This window comes from Hemitrygon akajei, chromosome 4, assembly GCF_048418815.1.
Source record: "Hemitrygon akajei chromosome 4, sHemAka1.3, whole genome shotgun sequence".
Classification (NCBI taxonomy): domain Eukaryota; kingdom Metazoa; phylum Chordata; class Chondrichthyes; order Myliobatiformes; family Dasyatidae; genus Hemitrygon; species Hemitrygon akajei.
Genome location: NC_133127.1, coordinates 196,315,292 through 196,336,673, shown reverse-complemented (window position 1 = coordinate 196,336,673; position 21,382 = coordinate 196,315,292). Strand labels below are relative to the sequence as shown.

The 21,382-nt window shown below is 44.8% G+C and overlaps 1 protein-coding gene across 1 annotated transcript in view; it reads right to left on the bottom strand.

Annotated features, from left to right (window-relative positions):
• Positions 1-2,375: 2,375 nt before the first annotated feature.
• clpb (ClpB family mitochondrial disaggregase) overlaps positions 2,376-21,382 on the bottom strand; it is a 173,709-nt gene continuing 154,702 nt past the window's right edge. Inside the window, exons 13-16 of the mRNA XM_073044342.1 lie at positions 16,354-16,427; positions 10,266-10,385; positions 8,706-8,810; positions 2,376-3,431 (exon numbers count right to left, since the gene is read on the bottom strand). Coding sequence (XP_072900443.1) covers positions 3,186-3,431; positions 8,706-8,810; positions 10,266-10,385; positions 16,354-16,427 — 545 coding nt within the window. The 3' untranslated portion in view covers positions 2,376-3,185. The remainder of the gene's footprint in view (positions 3,432-8,705; positions 8,811-10,265; positions 10,386-16,353; positions 16,428-21,382) is intronic.

The window sequence follows — 21,382 nt, the reverse complement described above, 5'->3', positions numbered from 1 at the left end:
CATTATATGCCTCTCATAATCTCATAAACCATTCATCTCAAACATATGCTTTTCAGTACCTGGCATTTCCACACTGGAAAAAAAGACTCTGTCCACCCCCATCAATGCCCCAATAAACTCAGTGGCCACGTTATTAGGTACACCTGCTCCCTAATGCAAATATCTAATCAGCCAATCATGTGGCAGTAACTCAATGCATAAAAGCATGCAGACATGGTCAAGAGGTTCAGTTGTTGTCAAGTCAAAACATCAGAATGGGAAAGAAACATGATCCAAGTGACTTTGACCTTGGAATAATTCTTGGTGCCAGATGGGGTGGTTTGAGTATCTCAGAAACTGCTGATCTCCTGTGATTTCATTCACAACAGACTCTAGAATTAACAGGGAATGTTGAAAAAAATCCAGTGAGTGGCAGTTCTGTGGGCAAAAATACCTTGTTAATGAGAGAGGTTGGAGGAGAATGGCCAGACTGGTTCACACTGACAGGAAGGTGATAGTAACTTAAATAACCACACCTTACAACAGTGGTGTTCAGAAGAGCATCTCTGAATGCATAACACGTTGAACCTTGAAGTGGATGGGCTGCAGCAACATAAAACCTGGAACATACACTCAGTGGCCACTCTATTAGGTAAAGGAGATTTGGGATCTCATAGAAACATTTTTGATGTTGAGAGGTATGGACAGAGTGGATGTGGCAAAGTTGTTTCCCATGGTGGGGGAGTCTAGTATGAGAGGACATGACTTGAGGATTGCAGGGCACCCATTCAGAACAGAGATGCAAAAACATTTTTTTAGCCAGAGGGTGGTGAATCTATGGAATTTGTTGCCACGGGTGGCAGTGGAGGCCAAGTCATTGGGTGTATTTAAGGCAGAGATTGATAGATATCTGAGTAGTCAGGGCATCAAAGGTTATGGTGAGAAGGCGGGGGAATGGGACAAAAGGGGAGATTGGATCAGCTCATGATGAAATGGCGGAGCAGACTCGATGGGCCGAATGGCCGACTTCTGCTCCTCTGTCTTATGGTCTTATGGAGTGTTTTTGCCTATTCAGATAAAGATCTATAATTCTATAAATGTTTATCTGGTCTCCCATCAGCGTCCGGCACTCCAGGGAAAACAACCCAAGTTTGTCAGACTGGACGGTGTTAGAGCCTACACTGAGGTGTGGGTTGCTGAACTCCACGGTGGCAGCGTGGGCCGAGAGGGTCCCACTGCATTTGACTGTCCCATTCCTCCAAACGTGCGTAGGTCAGAATAGAATTCAGGCAACTACCATCCCTCATTAGTGACCTGTTTACCACTGTCAAAAAGATCATACTTCAGAGGTACAGCGTCATCAACACAATTCTGTCAGCAATTAGCTAAAGAAACACTGCAGCCTATATGGTGATCTTTGTAGACAGAGCTAAAACACAATGAAATGTAGTCATTCATCTGCGAAGTTCAATTAAAAAGGAAGTTTTCTGGGTAGCCTCCAACCTGATGGCATGAACATCAATTTCTCTAACCCGCTAATTCCCCACCCCCCCTCGCATTTTCTCCATTTCTTTCTGGTTCCCCTCTCACTCCTTCTCTTCTCCTCACCTGCCCAGCGACACCCTCTGGTTCCTCTCCTTTCTTTCTTTGATGGTTCATTCTCTTCTCCGTCACTCGCCTGCCAGCTTGTACTGCCATCTCCCCCCACCTTCTTGTTTTGGCTTCTGCCCCACTCCTGTTGAAGGGTCTTGGCCTAACATGTCAATTGTTTATTCTCCATCAGAGATGCTGCCAGATAGAGTCATAGTGTGATAGAACACTACAGCACAGAAACCATGCCAAACTATTATGCTGCTCAGTCCCATTGACCCATACCTGCACCATAGCCCTCCATCCCCCTCCCATCCATGTACCTATCAAAACTTCTCTTAAATGTTGAAATCAAACACAAATCCACCACTTCCACTTGCAACTCGTTCCACCACCCTCTGAGTGAACTTCCCCTCATGTCTCCTTTAAACAGTTCACCTTTCAACCTTAACCCATGCCCTCTGGTTCTAGTCTCACCCAAACTCAGTGAAAAGTGCCTGTTTGCATTTACCCTATCTATACCCCTCATAATTTACCTCCATCAAAACTCCCTCTCAATCTCCTACATAATGTAAAGATTTTTAGTCCTCATGTATATGAAGGATGTAAGAATCAATTCAATTCAGTACAATCCAGGGAATAAAGTCCTAACCTATTCAACCTTTCCCCATAACTCCGGTCCTCAAGTCCCAGCAACATCCTTGTACATTTCCTCTGTACTCTTTTAGTATTTTGTGTGAGTTGCAAAGGAAATTTCTGTAGTGTGAGCTTACCAAAAGAATAAACAGATTTAGAACACGAAGAGCTACTTGCCAAAACTATCCACGTAAAGACGTGATTTTATTTAAATACCTTGCAATGCTCTCACAGTTTCCTGTTACAACACAGAACAAATCAAGGGCTACATAGCAAATGGTTTATGATGTATATGTATGAAACAGGAACATTTGCTTTTGGATTACTATTAAATAGAACTTTCAAAAAGAAGACACACAATTTGTACATCTCTCTCTCAGTGATTAACTCTGTCATGAACAGTCCCAAGCCCATCTGTGAAAGGAGGAGGGTTGTACATGGGGCTTGCAACCCCTTCCCGTAAAAACCCAGAGCTACAGAAACACCAACAGAAGCTCCAAAAACTTCATCCCAGGGAAAGGAAGGATTTTTGATGGGCAATGTGGAAGACTGGCCCAGGACAGGGTACTCTGGCAAGCTGCAGTTGGTGGCCTATGTTCCAGTAGGCGTGATGGGCCTTAATTAAAATTAATTTCTTGGTGATTAGTGGGACTCTTGCTCTGTACAATGGGGCAGCTTTCAGCTCTGTGTCCTGCTTCAGAACTAAACTCTGGCGGGTGCTGTATTTCTGGGTCAGTCACATTCGGAAATTGTCCTGGAATCAGCAGATTCGAAACCCTCGCTCCTGATCACTACAGTAAGTTCAGTCCTTCATCCCCGTCTTCAGGATCATCTCCCACAGTGAGTAACCCCCATGCATGGCAGCGGGCAACAATGAGAGTGGGGAAGGTGGGGTTGATTCGGGATTCAGAGCTGGAGGAGGTGTTCAGTGAGTCTGCTTCCATTTAAGTCTCTCCTGTGTTGGTGTCTGTTCTGCTCTGTCACCAGTGAGACACCTTGCTGGATTTAATTGGAGGCTGAATATCCAGCTGCCGGGTCTTGCTGTCCTTGTCCACAATCTCCAGCCTGATCTTTGCACCGTTGGAGTCAGGCTCCTCGTGCCTCCCGCCTTGTCCCCTGACGGCCCCTGCACCAGGACGCTCCACAGCGATCCGCAGGGTGCAGCCATGAGGCAGCAGCTCCTGCTCGTAGGCAGCTGCCAACTGGTTAACGACACGCCGTTCAACCTGGGGAGATTACACACAATATACAACAGTACAACACAGTGCAGGCCCTTTGGCCCACAATGTTGTGCCAAGCTTCTAGCCTACACCAAGATCAACCTAACCCTTCCCTCCTGCATAACCCTCCATTTTTCTATCATCCATGTGCTTATGTAACAGTCTCTTAAATGCTCCCAATTAGACTTTGTCACCCTTTCAATCTTCATCTGAAACTTCATTTAATTGTCATTCACTCATACACGTGAATGCAGCCAGATGAAACAGCGTTCCTCCAGGGCCACGGCGCCAGCAGCACATGTAGTTATGAGGGCAAAACAACATACAGTCACACAAAGCATATCTAGCCCAAGTCCCTGAGCGCCATGGCCTGTAGATTGATGGTGTATGGGATGATGTCCTGGAGCCAGGTTTCTGCAAGAACATGATGCAGCCGGTTCTCATCATGCGCTAGTGCGGCTGCACACAAATTCAACCCAGCTTATCTTCCACTGAGCGAACACTGGAGAGCAGCAGCAATGGGAGGGGCAGCCCCCAACCCAGCACGGACCCCACCACACCTCTGCTCTTTCCCACATCTCTCTTCACAACTACCTGAACTAACACAGAACGGCACAGCCTACCGTGTCTGTGCCGACCGTGATGCCAATTGAAGCTAATCCCATCTGCCTGCACATGATCCACATCCCTCCACTCCCTACCTGTTCTTGTTCCTATCTAAATGCTTCTTCACTGCTGCCAGTGTGTCTGCCTCTACAACCACCCCTGGCATGCACGTTCCAGGCACGCACCACTCTCCGTGTACAAGCAAACCTTGCATGGAGTGGATAGCCAGAGGCATGCATAACTTTAAGATGACTGGAGGAAAGTAGAGCAAAACACTAGTGTGCTGGGGGAGCTCAGCAGGTCGGGCAGCATCTACGAACAGGAATAAACAGTTGACATTTTTGGCACACTGCCAGGGAGGTGGTAGAGGCAGATTCATTAGGGATGTTTAGGAGACTCTGAGATAGGCACACAGATGATAGAAAAATGGAGGACTAAATGGAAAGGAAGGGTTAGATTGATCTTAGAGTAGGTTAAGAGGCCTGCACAACATTGTGGACTGAAGGGCCTGTACTGTGCTGAACTGTTCTACTTTCTAAGAAAAACACACAAAACGCTGGATGAATTCAGCCGGTCAGACAGCATCTATGGACATGAATAAACAGTCGACATTTCGGACCGAAACCCTTCCTCAGGACTGGGAAAAAACAAGCCAGAGTAAGAATGTGGGAGGAGGGGTGATGTAAAGAGCTGGGAATTTTACAGGTGAAAGAGATAAATTGTTGGAGAAGGGGGAATCTGATAGGAGAGGGTAGAAGGCCATGGAAGAAAGGGAAGGGGGAGGAGCACCAGAGCGAGGTGATGGCTGTTAAGGAGATAAGGTGAGAGGGAAATCGGAATCGATGTCATGCCATCAGGTTGGAGGCTACCCAGATGGAATATCAAGTGTTGCTCCTCCAACCTGAGTGTGGTCTCATTGTGGTAGTAGAGGAGGCCATGGACTGAATGGGAAGAATTGAAATGGGTGGCCAATGGGAGATCCTGCTTTTTCTGGCGGATGGAGCATAGGCGCTCAGCAAAGTGGTCTCTGAATCTGTGTTGGGTCTCAATGATATACAGGAGGCCACATCAGGAACACTGGACTCAGTAAGTGACCCCACAGACTGACAGCTGAAGTGCCACCTCACCTGGAAGGACCGTTCTGGATCCTGAATGGTAGTGAGGGAGGAGGTATAGGGGCAGGTTAGGGTTAGGGTGTGTTGCTTGGATTTTCAGCATCACGTTTGTGTTCTATGTTCTATATCTTATCTTAAAGCTATGCCAGCTAGAATTTGACAGTTCCACTCTGGGAAAAAGACCTTGACTTCCTACCCTACCTATGCCACATTTTGGCACTTTGGCAGGTCAAAAGTAAAGAGGAAGTACACAGCTAATGGCAGACAAGTAGGGAGAGTGATAAAGAAGGTGTTTTGCATGATTGTCTTCATAAGGGTGTAAGCGTCAGGAAGTCATGTTGCAGCTATTTAAAACTTTATAAGGTCACATGGAGTATTGGTGGGCCCATGACAGGAAGGATGTGGAGTCTTTGGAGACGGTGCAGAACAGGTTCACTCGGATCTGGGAGTATGAGCTATAAGGACAGGTTGGACAAACTTGGGACGTTACTTTGGAGAGGTTTATTTATTTAGAGATACAACACGGAACAGGCGTTTTCGGCCCAACAAGCCGCACTGATTTAATCCCAGCCCAATCACGAGATAATTTACAATGACCAATTCACCTACTAACAGATACATCTTTGGACTGTGGGAGGAAACCAGAGCACCCGGAGGAAACTCACATGATCATGGGGCGGGGGGGGGGGGGGGCGGTGACAAACTCCTTACGGGCGGTGCTGGAATTGAACTCCAAATGGCCTGAGTTGTAATAGAGCTGCGTGTACCGCTATACCACCGTGGTGCCCTGCTGTGCTAACCACTCCGCTACCATGGTACTCACTATGCTAACCACACCAATCGCTCTGCTACCATGGTGCCCACTTTGCTAACCGCTACACTACCGTGGTGCCCTGCTGTGCTAACCACTCCGCTACCATAGTGCCCACCATGCTAACAGCTCCGCTACCGTGGTGCCCTACTAATTTGGTGGAGACCTCATTGAAGTACGCAAAGTTACGATGGGCAGATAGGTTAGATGGTCAGAGTCTTCCTCCCAAGGTAGAACCACTGGATACCAGAAGGAATAACTTTAGAGTGCTGAGGATATTGCAGCCGGCAAGTCTTCTTAAACTTGTGGTGGGTGTCTGGAATGGGCTGACAGGGGTGGTGGGGGATGCAAATATGGCAATGGTGTTCAAGAGCTCCTGGACAGACAGACTGGAGTTTAGAAAAATGAGGGGAAATCTCACTGAAGCCTACTGAAATATTTAAAGGCCTAGATAGAGGATGTTTCTTCTAGAGGGTGAATCTAGGACTAGAGGGCACAGAATAGAGGGACAAACATTTAGAACAGAGATGAGGAGAAATATTTTTAACCAGGGAGTGGTGAATCTGTATATTTCATTGCCACAGACAGCTGTGGAGGCCAAGTCATTGGGTATATTTAAAGTGGAGATTGATAGGTTCTAAGCAAGGGCGTCAAATGTTACGGGGAGAAGGCAAAAGAATGGGATTGAGAGGGTCAATAAATCAGTCATGATGGAATGGTGGAGCAGACTCGATGGGTTGAATGGCCTAATACTACTCCTATGTCTTATGGTCTAAATCAAAAACTTCACAACATAAACACAAGAGATTCTGCAGATGCTGGAAATCCAGAGCAACACACACAATGCTGGAGGGATGTGGACACTGTGGGATGAAGGGCCTGTTCCTGTGCTGTACTGTTCTAACTTGGTTCAGTGTTAGTTGAGGTAGCTGCGAAGTGCGTTTGACATATTTCTCAGAGGCAGACTTACAGTAAACACAGAACAACGAACAGTACAGCACAGTACAGGCCTGTCGGTCCACAAAGTTGTGCCGACCCTTTAACCAACTCCAAGGTCAATCTAACCCTTCCCTCCCTCATTACTCTCCATTTTTCTTTCATCCCTGTGCTGATCTCAGAGGCTGTTAAATCTCCCTGAAGTACCTGCTTTTACCACCACCTCCGGCTGGACTTTCCACGCAACCACTACTCTCTATGTAAAAACTCTAGCTCTGACATCTTACCTATATTTACCTTCTATCACCTTAAGATTAAGCCCACCCTCTCATATTAGCCAATGCTCTCCACAGTTCACAGAACATAAATCAGTACAGGACCTTCGGCCCACCGCGTTGTGCTGCCCTTTTATTTTGTGATATAGTGTGGAGTCGACCCTTCCAGCCACGCTACCTCAGAGACCAAGACTAACCCTAACCTAACCACGGGACAATTTACAACGACCAATTCACCTACCCGGTATGCCTTTGGAGTGTGGGATGAAAGCGGAGCACCTGGGGAAAATGCATGCACTCTATGGGGAAAGCGTACACACTCCTTATAGAATAGTGCTGGGATTGAACTCTCAACTCCGGAATGCCCTGAGTGTCAGGCTAACTGCCATGCTGTTGTTGCATATCAACCTACGCAAGATAGCATGCGTTCCCTACGACATAGTCCTCTGTTTTTCTTTATTCCACGTGCCTGAGAATCTCGTAAGTGTCTCTAATGTATCTGTCTCTACCACCGCCCCTGGCAGGGCGTTCCTCACACTCCGCACTCTGTGTAAGAAACCTACCTCTGACATCCCCCTACACTTTCCTCCAATCACCATAAAATCAAGCTCCCTCATTGTTTATTGTGTGCAGGAATGCTGTTTCGTCTGCCGATATACCTGTATACGATGTATGATAATAAATTTGAACTATCACCCTCCTTCACTCCTTCCTGCCCTCCATTTTATCTCCCTCTTTCCTCCTTCTCCTCCACCCACCATGTTCCCTCTGGGCTGTGACAGGCTGAATTGCCCTTTGTGGTGATGTTGTACGATTTGGGGTACCTGGGGTGTCCAGGGAAGGATGGTATCTCTGGTGATGGGGTTTGTCGTGACCATTCTGGGGCAGCTCACTCATTTTTGTCACCACCGGACACTCAGCTCTCACCTGTGGCTCCAACTAACTGCTTGCATGTGTCAGCGGCCACACCCCGGTACACCACTTTGACAGGTGGGCTAGACCGGGTGAGAGTAGCCAGCGACCTCATATCCTGATGAGATAGGGACACGTCTGTTTGAGCACGCGAAGTCAGCTCTGGCAGACTGGGCGAATGAGATCAACAGTGAGATCCAAAGGCCAGGAAGATGGTTCTGCAACAATTCGTGGAGAGCAAAAGGCACGGCAAGGTACAGGGGCCGTCATGGTCAACCCCAGTTGTGACGACCACTCGTATCACTGGACACTGACTTCCGAGATTGAGAGAGTGGAACTGTCCCAGTGCAATGGCTTTTCCACCTTAAAAACTCTCCCATATAGGTTTCCGGTCATCATCGGAAACAACGGACAACCACCACAGTAAGAAATGACCCTATGGACCCTTGTCCCCTGCCCCTGTCTGGATTACCATAACACTCCTCCATTCTCTGTCTGGGCCAAGTGCAGCTGACAAGATGCTGGCTACATTACTCACTCTGATGTACGACATATTCATATTTAATCTGTTTTATTTACTGAAGCTGTGATTTATTGGCAGGACTGCCCCGGCCCCCAGACTCACCTCGTGTTTGATGGATCTTGCTCCGTAGTGCAGGTTGTATCCTTCTGCCAGAACATCCATCACTTGCCGGTCCCACTTCAGGGTGATGTCGTGTCGCTGCTTGGCCTGAGGTGGAAACAAAAGCTGTGTGTTTACAGAATTTACTGTGCCTTCTTTCTTCTCCCGTACGATTCAAGAGTCAGGATTCTTTAAAGTCATTTCCAGTATACAAGCGTAAAGTGGAACAGAAAAATTGCCAGCACCAGCGATCCGGGTTCATCCCGCTGCTCTTTGTAAGGAGTTTGTACGTTCTCCCCGTGACTGCATGTATTTCCTCTGGGTGCGCCAATTTCCTCCCACATCCCAAGGACATACAGTTTAGGGTTAGTAAGTTGTGGGCAAGCTATGTTGGTGTTTGAAGCATGGCTGTACCTTGGTGCATCTTTGGACTGTGCTGGTCGTGACGTAAAACAACGCATTTCACTGTATGTATTAATGTACATGTGACAAATAAAGAAAATCATAATCTTAATTGTTACTCCGGATCCGGTGCAGCACAAAAAAACAATTAGGATAAAGAACACAATAATAATTTAGAAAACACAATAATTATAAATATGCAAGGTAGTTTATATACACTGATTGATTGTATGTCCATAAAGTGACACTAGGCACTGGAGTGTCTGTGACTGACAGGAAATGATAAAGTAGTGGTGGTTGGGGGTGTGGAGGGGTGGGTTAGTGAGTGGAGGTGTTGATCAGCCTCACTGCTTGAGGAAAGTGTTCAGGGGTTTCCAAACTGGGGTCCATAGATCAGGTCTTTTATCCTCTGGCTAAAGAAATTCCTCCTCATCTCTGTTCTAAATGGAAATGAAGAGGATTTTCTATAGTCAGAGGGAGGTGAATCTGTGGAATTCTTTGCCACAGACAGCTGTGGAGGCCAAGTCATTGGGTACATTTAAAATTAGGTTGAGAGGGATAATAAATCAGCCATGATAGAATGGCAGAGCAGACTCGATGGGCTGAATGCTCCTATGTTTTATGGTCTAGAGTGGGCGAGATCCTTCATGATGTTACTGGCCCTTTTCCAGCACCTTTCTGTATGTGTGTCCTTGAAAGCAGGTAGCCGGCACTGGTGATGTGTTGGACAATCTTGACTATCCACTGTATAGCCTTGCTGTCCGCTGCCGTCCAGTAACAAACAAGCTACTTATTTTGGTGACACAGTAGCATAATGGTTACGGTGATGCTTTACGGTTTCTAATCTGAGGCTGTGCCCTCTGGTCCTAGACTCACCTACTATAGGAAACATCCTCTCCATGTCCACTCTACCTAGGCCTTTCGATGTTCCTAAGGTTTCAATGAGATCTCCCCTCCCCCCATTCTTCTAAACTCTAACAAGCACAGACCTGGAGCCATCAAAAACCTCCTCATACATTAACCGTTTCACTACATGATGATTCTGATGAATCTCCTCTGAACCCTCACATGCCAGAACATTCGTTCTTAGATAAGGGACCCAAAGCAGTTCACAATACTCTAAGTCTGACCAATGCCTATATTCCTGGATTCCTTTCCTACCTTCTTGGCCCAGAAGTTTAACTCCTTGTTGACGAGCTGAATCAACTCCGAATGACAGAAGGGGAGGAAATACACAATTTCATTGATTCTGCCCAGAAATTCGTCCCGCCGGAAATGTGCCTGGATGGAGGGAATTCCAGAATTATGTCAGAATCCATACATTTATTGTTTTGTTAACACTAAACTCACCATGTTACGGAGATGACTACAGTACAGACCAGGTGAGTGAGGAGCAGGTGGGACAGGTAGAGTCATTCACAGTGTCAAGCGCTGTAGGGAGATTGCGAGGCTGTACCAGCCACAATGTTCGGTGTGTCGCTCTTACATCGAGGCAATCTTCAAAAGGCGATGCCTCAGAAAGGTGGCATCCATCATTAACGACACTCATCACCCAGGACGTGCCCACTTCTCATTGGTACCATCACGGAGCAGATACAGGAGCTGAAGACCCACACTCACTGGTTCATCAGGAACAGCTTCTTCCCCCTCCACTGTCAGGTTTCTGAACACTACCTCACTACTTTCACTCTCCTTTTGCACTACTAATTTAATTTTTTATATAAATATTTAACTGTACTTTATAGTTTTGTCAATATATTGCAATGTACTGCTGCTGCAAAACAACAAATTTCACAATATATATCAGTGATAATAAACCTGATTCTGATCGATGTTATAAAAGATCAGCTTTTTTCACCATATACATTTACATATACTTAGAATTTGTGCAACAAGAAACACTATAATTATAAGAAAGAATTATAGAGAAATAAAGTTAGAGGTTAAAGTACAGATATGAAATAAAATGTGCATAAATACATCAATACCAGCAAATATTTACAACGTAAATAGCATTATAAAAAGTGGTTGAAAGTGTTTAGAGTGTAGTGATGGGGGTAACAGAGGAAGGAGGGAGGCTAACCGGAATGGTTGATCAGATTAATGCCTGGGGAAAGAAACTTTTAAGATGGCGTGAAGTTTTTGTTTTAACAGCTCTATGTACTTTCCGGAAGGAAGCTTGTATGACAAAGTTCCACCTTTACATCTAAACCAACTTACACAAAATGCTGTAGAAACTCAGCAGGTCAGGAAACAGTTGACATTTTGGGCCACAACCCTACGTCAAGACTGAGAAGGAAGCCAGAATAAGAAGGTGGGTGAGGGAAAGGAGGGCAAACTAGATGATAGGTGAAGTCAGGTGGGTGGGCGGAGGGATGAAATAAGAAGCTGGGAGGTGATCGTTGGGAAAGGCAAAAGGCTGGAGAAGAAGGAATCTGATAGGAGAGGAGAGGACCATGGGAGAAAGGGAAGGAGCAGGCGAACTAGGGGAAAGTATTGGGCAGGTGAAGAAGGGTTAAGAAGGGGACCAGAGTGGGGAATTGAAGAAGGGGGGAGGGGGAGGGGGAAGAATTGCCAGGTTAGAGAAATTAATGTTCACATCTAAATACATTTTTTTTGGAGATTTAGCTTTTAATTACCCAACAGGTAGTTAACCTGATCAACCGTTCTAAAAAGTCATCTTTTCTAAGACCTTATCTACTATTAAGATGACTTTTTAGAACTTCTGTTTCTATTTCTAGGATAATTCCATTGGGAAATATGAGCCCTTGAGAATATATTTATGATGATCTCATAATTGGGTTGCTCTCTCTGGAGTGGCGGTGGCTGAGGGTAGATCTGATAGATTACGAAAGGCACAGATACGAACAGAGACCATCTTATTAACAGGGTTGAAATGTCTAATACCAGAAGGCATACATTTAAGGTGAGAGGGGGTAATTTCAAAGGAGATGCAAGGGCAAGTGTTTTTACACAGAGGGGTGGGTGCCTGGAATATGCTGCCTGGGGTGCTAGTACAGGCAGAAACATTAGTGACATTTAGATAGGCACATGAATGTGAGGACTATGGAAGGATATGGACATTGTGTGGGCAGAAAGGATTAATTTAATTGGCCATTATTTACTAATTTAATTGGTTCAGTACATTATGGGCTGAAGGGCCTGTTCCTGTGCTGTACTGGTCTGTGTTTCATATGTTCTATTTCTTTGTGTTGGTGCGTGGCCTAGTGGGCAAGGCATCAGACTAGTAACCTGAAGGTCGCTGGTTCGAGCCTCAGCTGAGGCAGCGTGTTTGTGTCCTTGAGCAAGGCACTTAACAACACATTGCTCTGCGACGACACCGGAGCTGCTTGGGTCCTAGTGCCCTTCCCTTGGACAACATCGGTGGCGTGGAGAGGGGAAGGCCTGCAGCTTGGGCAGCTGCCGGTCTCCCATACAACCCTGCCCAGGCCTGCACCCTGGAAATTCCAGGTGCAGATCCATGGTCTCTTGAGACCGACGGATGCCACCACCATTTCTTTAATCAGTGTATTAACAGTAATTAAAATCTTAGAGAGAAAAGCAATTAGAGTTGTGTGACTTGCCCGCAGGTATGTTTACCGGGATTACCCGAGAAGAACAGTGAGAGGCAATCGGAGGAGAATCCACCCTAGGGTTTTGTATGGAAACAGAAGTTCCTCACCAGAATTAGGGTATTTTAGGTGCAGAAGGATGTTGTAGCGGGGGTGGTAATGGGGATGAGCTCCCAACTATCTATTAAATGGTCTCAATGCCGTGCATCTCAAATAGCCTCTGATAACCAACTTCTGCTGTCTTGTGGCTACATCCACTCACGGGCCTCAGGAGTAAATCCCGAGGAAAAATCTGGAGCTGCAATCCCTAAGGCAGTCCCACACTGCAGCTCCCGCAATGCCGCTCGTGCCAAACAGTATCGGTTTCTGCCTGTTATTTTGGTTTCATCATCTGTGTGGAGAGGGGAGCCTGCTGCATGGGCAACAGCTTGCTCTTCGAATCGGACTGCCCAGGCTTGTGTATCGAATGCAGACATCCATGGTCAGCCCCAACCAATGAGGGCCTCCTGAGGAGGTTTTCAAACTTTAACAATGTTGTCTGAACTCAAACTGAAGGACAGTCATCACCACACAATGTCACAGTTCTCTCAACATGGAATAGCAAAGTGTTTGCTCCACACCTTAGCTCATCCACTCTGTAACAATCTCCAATCACATTGAGTGTTGTGGAAATCCAGAACTCCCCTCAAGCAAGTGAGTGCTCTGGGTGCACGATTTGGAAGAGGGGACCAGATGTAGCATATCTAAGTTTGCAGATGATACTAAATTGAGTAGAAAAGCATATTGTGCAGAGGATGCTGAGCATCAATAGGGGGGTAGGTTCAATGAGTGGGCAAAGGTCTAGTGGATGAAGAAGTAAATTGTGCATATGATGCAGAGTCTGTAGGGGGATATAGATAGGTTATGTGAGTGGGCAAGGGTCTGGCAGGAGTACAATGTAAGTAAATGTGATGTAATCCACTTTGGAAGGAAAAAATAGAAAATCAAATTATTATTTGAATATTAAAAGATTTCAGTATGCTGTTGTGCAGAGGGACTTGGGAGTGCTTGTGTATGAATCACAAAAGGTGGGTTTGCAGGTACAACAGGTTATCAAGAAGGCAAATGGAATGTTGGACTTCGTTGCTAGAGGGGTTGAATAAGAGCAGGGAGGTTATACTACAAATGCACAGGCTCATTGAGAGCCTCAATGTTAATTTAATTAAAATTTGTATTAGATTTGTCATACTAGTACTGCATTGCTGCTGCAAAAAGCTACATTTCATGGCATTCATACCCTGCATATGTATGCCCATGACAATAAACTTAAACTTGGAGAAAGGGCACTCAGTGGAGAGTCAGGGTGTTGGAAGGATTTAGGTTTGAGAAGGATGAGGTTGCTGAAAGAGGACAAACATAAGAAAGGCAGTTTAACCAGAGAGATAACTTTAGAATGGAGTTAGCTTTTATGGACAGAGAACAGTGCAGGCTCTTTGGCCCACGATGATGTGCCAACCCTTTAACCTACTCTAAGATCAATCTAGCCCTTCCCTCCCACATCACCCTCCATTTCCCTATCATCCATTTGCCTACCTAAGAGTCACTAAAATGCTCCTACTGTATCTGTCTCTACCACCATCCCTGGCAGTTCCATTCCATCTACTCATCACTCTTTGTGTAAGAAACAAAGTATGTTAAGAGTGAAAGGCCAGAATGGTATTCGATGTGTGGAAGCATAACAGATGGGGGTGAACTTAAATACATTTTTTGCATTTCTGTTTACTCAGGAGATAGACACAGAGTCTATAGAAGTGAGGTAAAACGGCATCAACTTCATCGACTGTGTACAGATCACAAAGGAGGAGGTGTTTGCTGTCTTGAGACAAATAAGAGTGATAAAACCCCTGGGGCTTGACAAGATGTTCCCTCGGACCCTATCAGAGGCAATGCAGAAATTGCTGGGGTCCTAGCAGAGATACTTAAATCATCCTTAGTGACAGGAAGGTACCAGATGATTGGAGGATTGCCAATGATGTTCCACTGTTTAAAAAAGGCTCTAAACATAAACCAGCAATTTATAGGCTGGTGAGTCTGACATCAGTTGTGGGAAAGTTGTTGGAATGTATTCTTAGGGACCAGATATGTAAACATTTGGATAAACATGGACTGATTAAGGATAGTCAGCATGGTTTTGTGCGTGGTAGGTCATGTCTAACAATCTTATGGAGCATTTCAAGGAAGTTACGAGTAAAGTGGATGAGGGCAAGGTAGTGGATGTTGTCTACATGGACTTTAGCAAGGATTTGACAAGGTCCCACATGGGAAACTGGTCAAGAAGGTTCTGTTGCTTGGCATTCAGGATGAGGTAGTAAATTGGGTTAGACATTGGTTTTGTGGGAGAAGCCGTAAAGTGGGAGTAGATGGTTGCCTCTCTGACTAGACTCCACTGGACTCCCTGTGACTAGTGGTGTCCCACAGGATCGGTGCTGGGTCCTTTGTTGCTCATCATCTATATCAATGATCTGGAAGAGTTGGAAGAGTACAGAGAAAATTTATAAGGATGTTGCTGGGTCTGGAGGACCTGAGGTATAAGGAAAGATTGAACAGGTTAGGACTATATTCCTTAGAAGATTCAGAGGAGATTTGATAGACAGGTATACAAAATTATGAGAGGTATAGTTAGGGAAGCAGACTTTTTCCACTGAGGTTGGGTGGGACTACAGCCAGAGGCCATGGGTTAAGGGTGAAAGGTGAAAAGGTTAAGGAGAATATGAGGCAAAACTGTGTGAAGAAGAGGGTCGTGAGAGTGTGGAACGAGCTACCAGCGCAAGTGGTGCATGTGAGCTTGATTTCAATGTTTAAGAGAAGTTTGGATAGGTACATGGATAGTTGGGGTATGGAGGGCTATGGGAGCAGGCAGGTTAAATGGTTTTTGGTATGGACTAGATGGGTTGAAGGGCCTGTTTCTGTGCAGTACTTTTCTATGACTCTAAACTTGTCTTTGACATCCACTCCCACCATACTTTCATTCAAACACCTTAAGGTTCTGAATGTTGAAAGCATTCCTAGATAGAGTGAATGTGAAGAGGATGTTTCCTTTGGTGGGGGAGTCTAGGTCCAGAGGACCCAGCCTCAGAACAGAGGGCTGGCCACGTAGAAAAGAGATGAGGAGCAGGAATTTCTTGAGCCAGAGGGTGGTGAATCTGTGGAATGTGGATGCCAGCTCCCTGGGTGCATTTACGGCAGAGGTTGATAGGTTCTTGATTAGTCAGGTTGTGAAGGGTTATGGGGAGAAGGCCCATTGGGTTTGAGATGGACATGGATCAGCCATGATGGAATGGTAGAGCAAATTCGATGGGCCAAATGGCCTAATTGTGCTCCCAGGTCTTATGCTGCCACTGTCATCAGCTTTTCAAAGTGACTTGAAAAACCTGAACACTAACTCAGAATTTCTTCATCTGTTTCTCAACTTGTACTCGCATTGTTATGTTTATTGTGTTCAGTTTTGCATGTGTGTAAGATATGTATAATTTATGTTAATTTTGGTTCTTTAAGGTAGTCATAGCTATGCCCCCTCACATAATAGGCATTTCTGCCCTGGGAAAAAGTGTCTGGCTGTCATCTCTATGTACCCCTCTTTGCTCATTGATGTCTTTGAAGGTCCGTGAGACACGTGATGAAGTGAACAATTCCATTACCTTCAGGATGGGTCTGATCACATGCTCCTTGAACCGATTGGAGATGGTCACTTTCTCTGTCAGAAGCTCGTCACCTGCAGTAACCAGGGAGAAAAATGTGACAGTCAATGTTCCCTCTAATATATTTTTCAGTTGTATAGACCAATCATTCCTCTCAGCAGGAAATTTTTACAGGGCCTGAAAATTGCACAGCACTTTAAATGTTTATTTTTGTAATAAATGTACCATAAATATTTAGAATGAAGACTGAAAAATCACACACTTCTGATTTTATTTATCAATTGAAAGGTATAATGAAATACAGGACAACAAAGAAAATCTTTCACGTTTTGTAAACCTTTCTACCTGTGTCCAATTCCAGCTGTGAGACAACAAAGGCTATGTGAGCGGGGGCATTTCCGTTACTGCGCGGCTGTTTAGTGGGGACAGTGGGTAGTTCAACAGTGGGTAACTTCAAGCTGCTCTGATGTGACAAGAATAATTTTTCAGCTGAATAGGCTGAAAAATGACAGATGAAATTTAATGGAGGCAAGTGTGAGGTGTTGCACTTCTGTAGGACAAACCAGGGTAGGACTTACACAGAGAAAAGCAGGGCATTAAGGAGTGTGGAAGGCAGAGGGATATGGGAATATAGATCCATAATTCATTGAAGGTGGCATCACAGATAGATAGAGTTGTAAAGAGAGCTTTTGGCATGTTGGCCTTTATAAATCAAAATACTGAGTACGGGAGTTGGGATGTTACGTTGAAGATGTATAAGATGTTGGTGAGGCCTAATTTGGAGTATTATGTGTAGTTCTGGTCACCTCCCTACAGGAAAGATGTCAATAAAATTGAAAGAGTACAGAAAAAATTTACAAGGTTGTTGCTGGACATGAGTTAATATGAAAGGTTGAAGAGGTTAGGAATTTATTCCCTGGAGTGTAGGAGAATGAGAGAAGATTTGATAGAGGTATACAAAATTATGAGGGTATATATAGGGTAAATGTAAGCAGGCTTTTTCCACTGAAGTTGAGAGAGACTAAAACTATAAGTCATGGGTTAAGAGAAAAAGCAGACCTTTTTAAGGGGAACATCTTAATTGATAGGGTGGTGAGAGCATGGAACGAGGTGCCAGCAAAAGTGGTGGATGTGTACTCAACTGTAACATTTAAGAGAAGTCTGAATAAGTACATAGACGTGAGGGGTATGGAGGGCTACGGCCCAGGTGCGGGTCGATGGGATGAAACAGAATCATAGTTTGGCATGGATTAGATGGTCTGAAGGGCCTGTTTCTGTGCAGTAGTGCTCTATGACTGTATGGACAAGGAACACACAATGTATTTCAAATGACCCAACAAGTAGACAGGCCCTGGAGAGTGTCAAAGAACAGAGAGACCTAAGCTACGTGCAGAGAGACTCAGGTAGGTAGTGTGGGAAAGGAGGCACTCGGTACGCTTGTTGAGTGCTCTAATTCTGCTCCCAAGTCTTTCATCAATCAGGATATTAAGTTGGGACATAACATCACAGCAGTACACAACACTGACAAAGCCACATTTGCAATATTATGTACAGTTGTATTTGTCACAGTATTTTTTCAATATACAAATACAGTTGTATTTTTCAAGTGCCTTGAAAAAGTATTTAGCTCCCACAGTTATTTTCACAGTTTACTCTCTCATTTTCTAAATGTATATTAAAGTAGCTAATTTGAGCTAATCTACAAAATACTGTGCATCATGTCAAATCAAAAGAAAAATTCCAAAACCTGTCAACAATTTACTAAAAATTAAAAACCAAAATTGTGAGGCTGAAAAATTATTCATTCCCTTTGTAATTACTATGCTAACTTTCCTCACTTGTAATATACTATTACCTTAACAACTCACCAAATAGTTGATGCAGACTTGTTTCAATGAATTTATAAGAATAAGTACACCCCCCTCTCTGTAAGGTCCAACAGTATGGTAGATTTTCAACAGACCAAACCAAAAGGAAGAAGAAAGAGCTTACAAGACAAGTCAGGGAGATGACAATAGAGAAGCACAGATCTGGGGAAGGGTACAGACCATCTCAAAGGCACTGAACATACCTCACAAGAACTTAAGAAATAGGAGCAGGAGTAGGCCATCCGACTCATTGCTTCACCATTCAATAAGATCGTGCCTTATCTGACCATGGACTCATCTCCACCTACCTGCCTCTTCCCCATAACCCTTAATTCCCCTACTATGCAAAAATGTATTGAACCTTATCTTAAGTATATTTACTGAGGTAGCCTCCACTGCTTCATTGGGCACAGAATTCCACAAATTCATCACTCTCTGGGAAAAGCAGTTCCTCCTAAATCTACTCCCTTGACTCTTGACGCTATGTCCCCTAGTTCTACTCTCATTTACTAGTGTAAACAACTTTCCTGCCTCAATGCTTAGTGCAGTCCATCATGAAAAGGAGAAAAAATATGAAACCATAGCCACCCTTTTAAAGTTAATCGCCAGAGAAGAATGACACTTGTAAGAGAGGATACTGTGACACCAACAGTCACTCTGAGTGAGCTGCAGAATTAGGTTCATGGTTCCACAATCACAAAGGCTTTGAACAAAAAGGGTATTTATAGAAGAGTGGCAAGGAGGAAGCCCTGGCCCCCAAAAAAAAGATAGCATTTTCTGTCTGCACAGACTTAGCAAAGCATCACTTAGACAATACTGTAAAGATATGGAAAAATGTATTGTGGTCGGATGAGATCAAAGTGGAACACTTTGGCCTCAACACTAAGTGATACGTTTGGCATAAATCTAATACTACACATCAGCCAGGTAACACCATCCCTACTGTAAAGTATGGTGAAGGTAGCATCATGCTATGGGAATGCTGTTCAGCAGCAGGGACTGGTTATCTGGCCATGATTGATGAGAAGGTGAATGCTGCTAGATACAGAGAGATCCTGGATAAAAACCTGCTAGCCTCTCCCAGAAAGCTCAAACTGATGAAGAAGTTTGTCTTTCAGCAGGACAATGACCCAAAACATACACTGCCAGAGCAACATGGAGTGGCTTCAAATTAAGAAAATTGATGTTCTTGAGTGGCCCAATCAGAGTCCTGACCTTAACCCAATTGAATATTTCTGCAACACCTCGAGATCGCTGTCCACCACTGCTCCCCAACTATCCTGGCACAGCTTGAGCAATTTTGCAAGGAGGAATGGTCAAATACTGCTCCAACACATTTTGCAAAGCTAGTAGAGACTTATCCAAAAAGATTGTTGGCTGTAATAGCTGCGAAAGGTGGTTTAATACAAAGCAAAGAGGGGTGAATACTTTCGAACTGCTGAAATATCAGTTTTTGATTTTTTAGTTTTTCATTATTTGCTATTTTCCTTTTTTAAGGCTCTACTGTGAAAGAAAAGGAGCATGTGATTCACAAATAAAAACCCTCAGTTAAGTGGATCAAAATCCCTGGTTGTAATACTCATTTATGTGAACAAAGGATTAGGGGCTGAATAATTTTTTCAAGGTGCTGTACGTCTGTGGTGAACTACATATACCTGTCTGGACACGCCCCCCCGCTGACTGCTCCTGTGGCTCCTCCCACAGACCCCGGTATAAAGGTGATTGGAGACACAGCCCCAGCCTCAGTCTCCAGGATGTAGTGTGGTGGTCATTTGCTGCTTGTTCTTTCTTCCAGCCAATAAAAGCCTATATCTCGCCTCACGTCTCCGAGAGTTATTGATGGTGCATCAACGTCATAACATACAGTGAAATGCATCATTGTGTCAATGACAAACACACTCCGAGGATGTGATGGGGGCAGCCCACAAGTGTCACCATGTTTCCAATGCCAACATAGCATGCCCACAACTTAGTAACTCTAACCATACATCTTTGGAATGTGGGAGGAAACCAGAGCCCTAGGAGGAAACCCTCAGCATCACGGGGAGAACATACAAACTCTTTACAGACGGCAGAAGGAATTGAACCCCAATCGTGATCACTGCCACAAGTAGAGGATGATGCTAACCAATATGTTACCGTACTGCCCAGGTACTGGTCACTTCACATGAAGCCTAGAGGATGTCATAACACTAGAAAGGGTACAAAGAAGATGTACAAATTGTTACCAGGTCTAGTGGGCTTGAGTCATGAAGAGAGGCTGGATAGGTTACTACTGTTTATCCCTGGAGTGAAGGAGACCAAGGGTGACCTTGTAGGGGTTTTCAAAGTAAAGAGGGGGCAAAGATAAGTGGGGGGGGGAGGGTGATCACAATCTTTCTCCTAGAGTACAGGAGTCTAAAACTAGAGGGCATTAATTTAATGTGGGAGGGGAGAGATTGAAAGGGGACCTGAGGGGCAACTATTTCACATGGATGGTGGTCCGCATATGGAACAGGCTGCCAGAGGAAATGGTACAGATGGCTACAATTATGATATCTGGACAGATGCATGGATATAAAAAGTCAAAGTAAATTTATTATCAAATTACATATTCTGTACTTCACGTGTGGCTTAGCTACTAAGCCCAGTGGATCTGTTTCTACTGACAGGAGAAGGGGCAAAGGCAGGTTTATGGCACCTTAAAACCAGACAGACGGGGTTCGTCAGCCATGGTTGGCAGCTCATATAGGAGAAGGAAAACTCTGATCTCAAACCTCCGCTGCCTTGCAGCTGTACCCACTAGTGGGGAAGGCTTCAGGAGTAAATCCCCAAGGGAAATATCTAGAGCTGAAGTCCCTAAGGCATTCCTACGTTAAGTTCAACGTTGACTGGCAACTACTGTGATGCTGCTGGTGCCAATCAGTATCGGTCTCTGCCATTCCTTTGGGCCAATCAGATGCGTGGAAAGGCAGAGCTTGCCACATAGGCAACAACTTGCTCTCCATATCATACTGCCCTGGCATGCATATCTAGACAGCTAGGACACAATATCCATGGTCGACCCTGACCAACAGAGGCCTCACATGACACCATACATCTATTTGGGATTTATTTTCTTGCAGGAATTTACAGGAAAATAAAGAAATATATCAGAATTTATGAAAAAACTATACATAAAT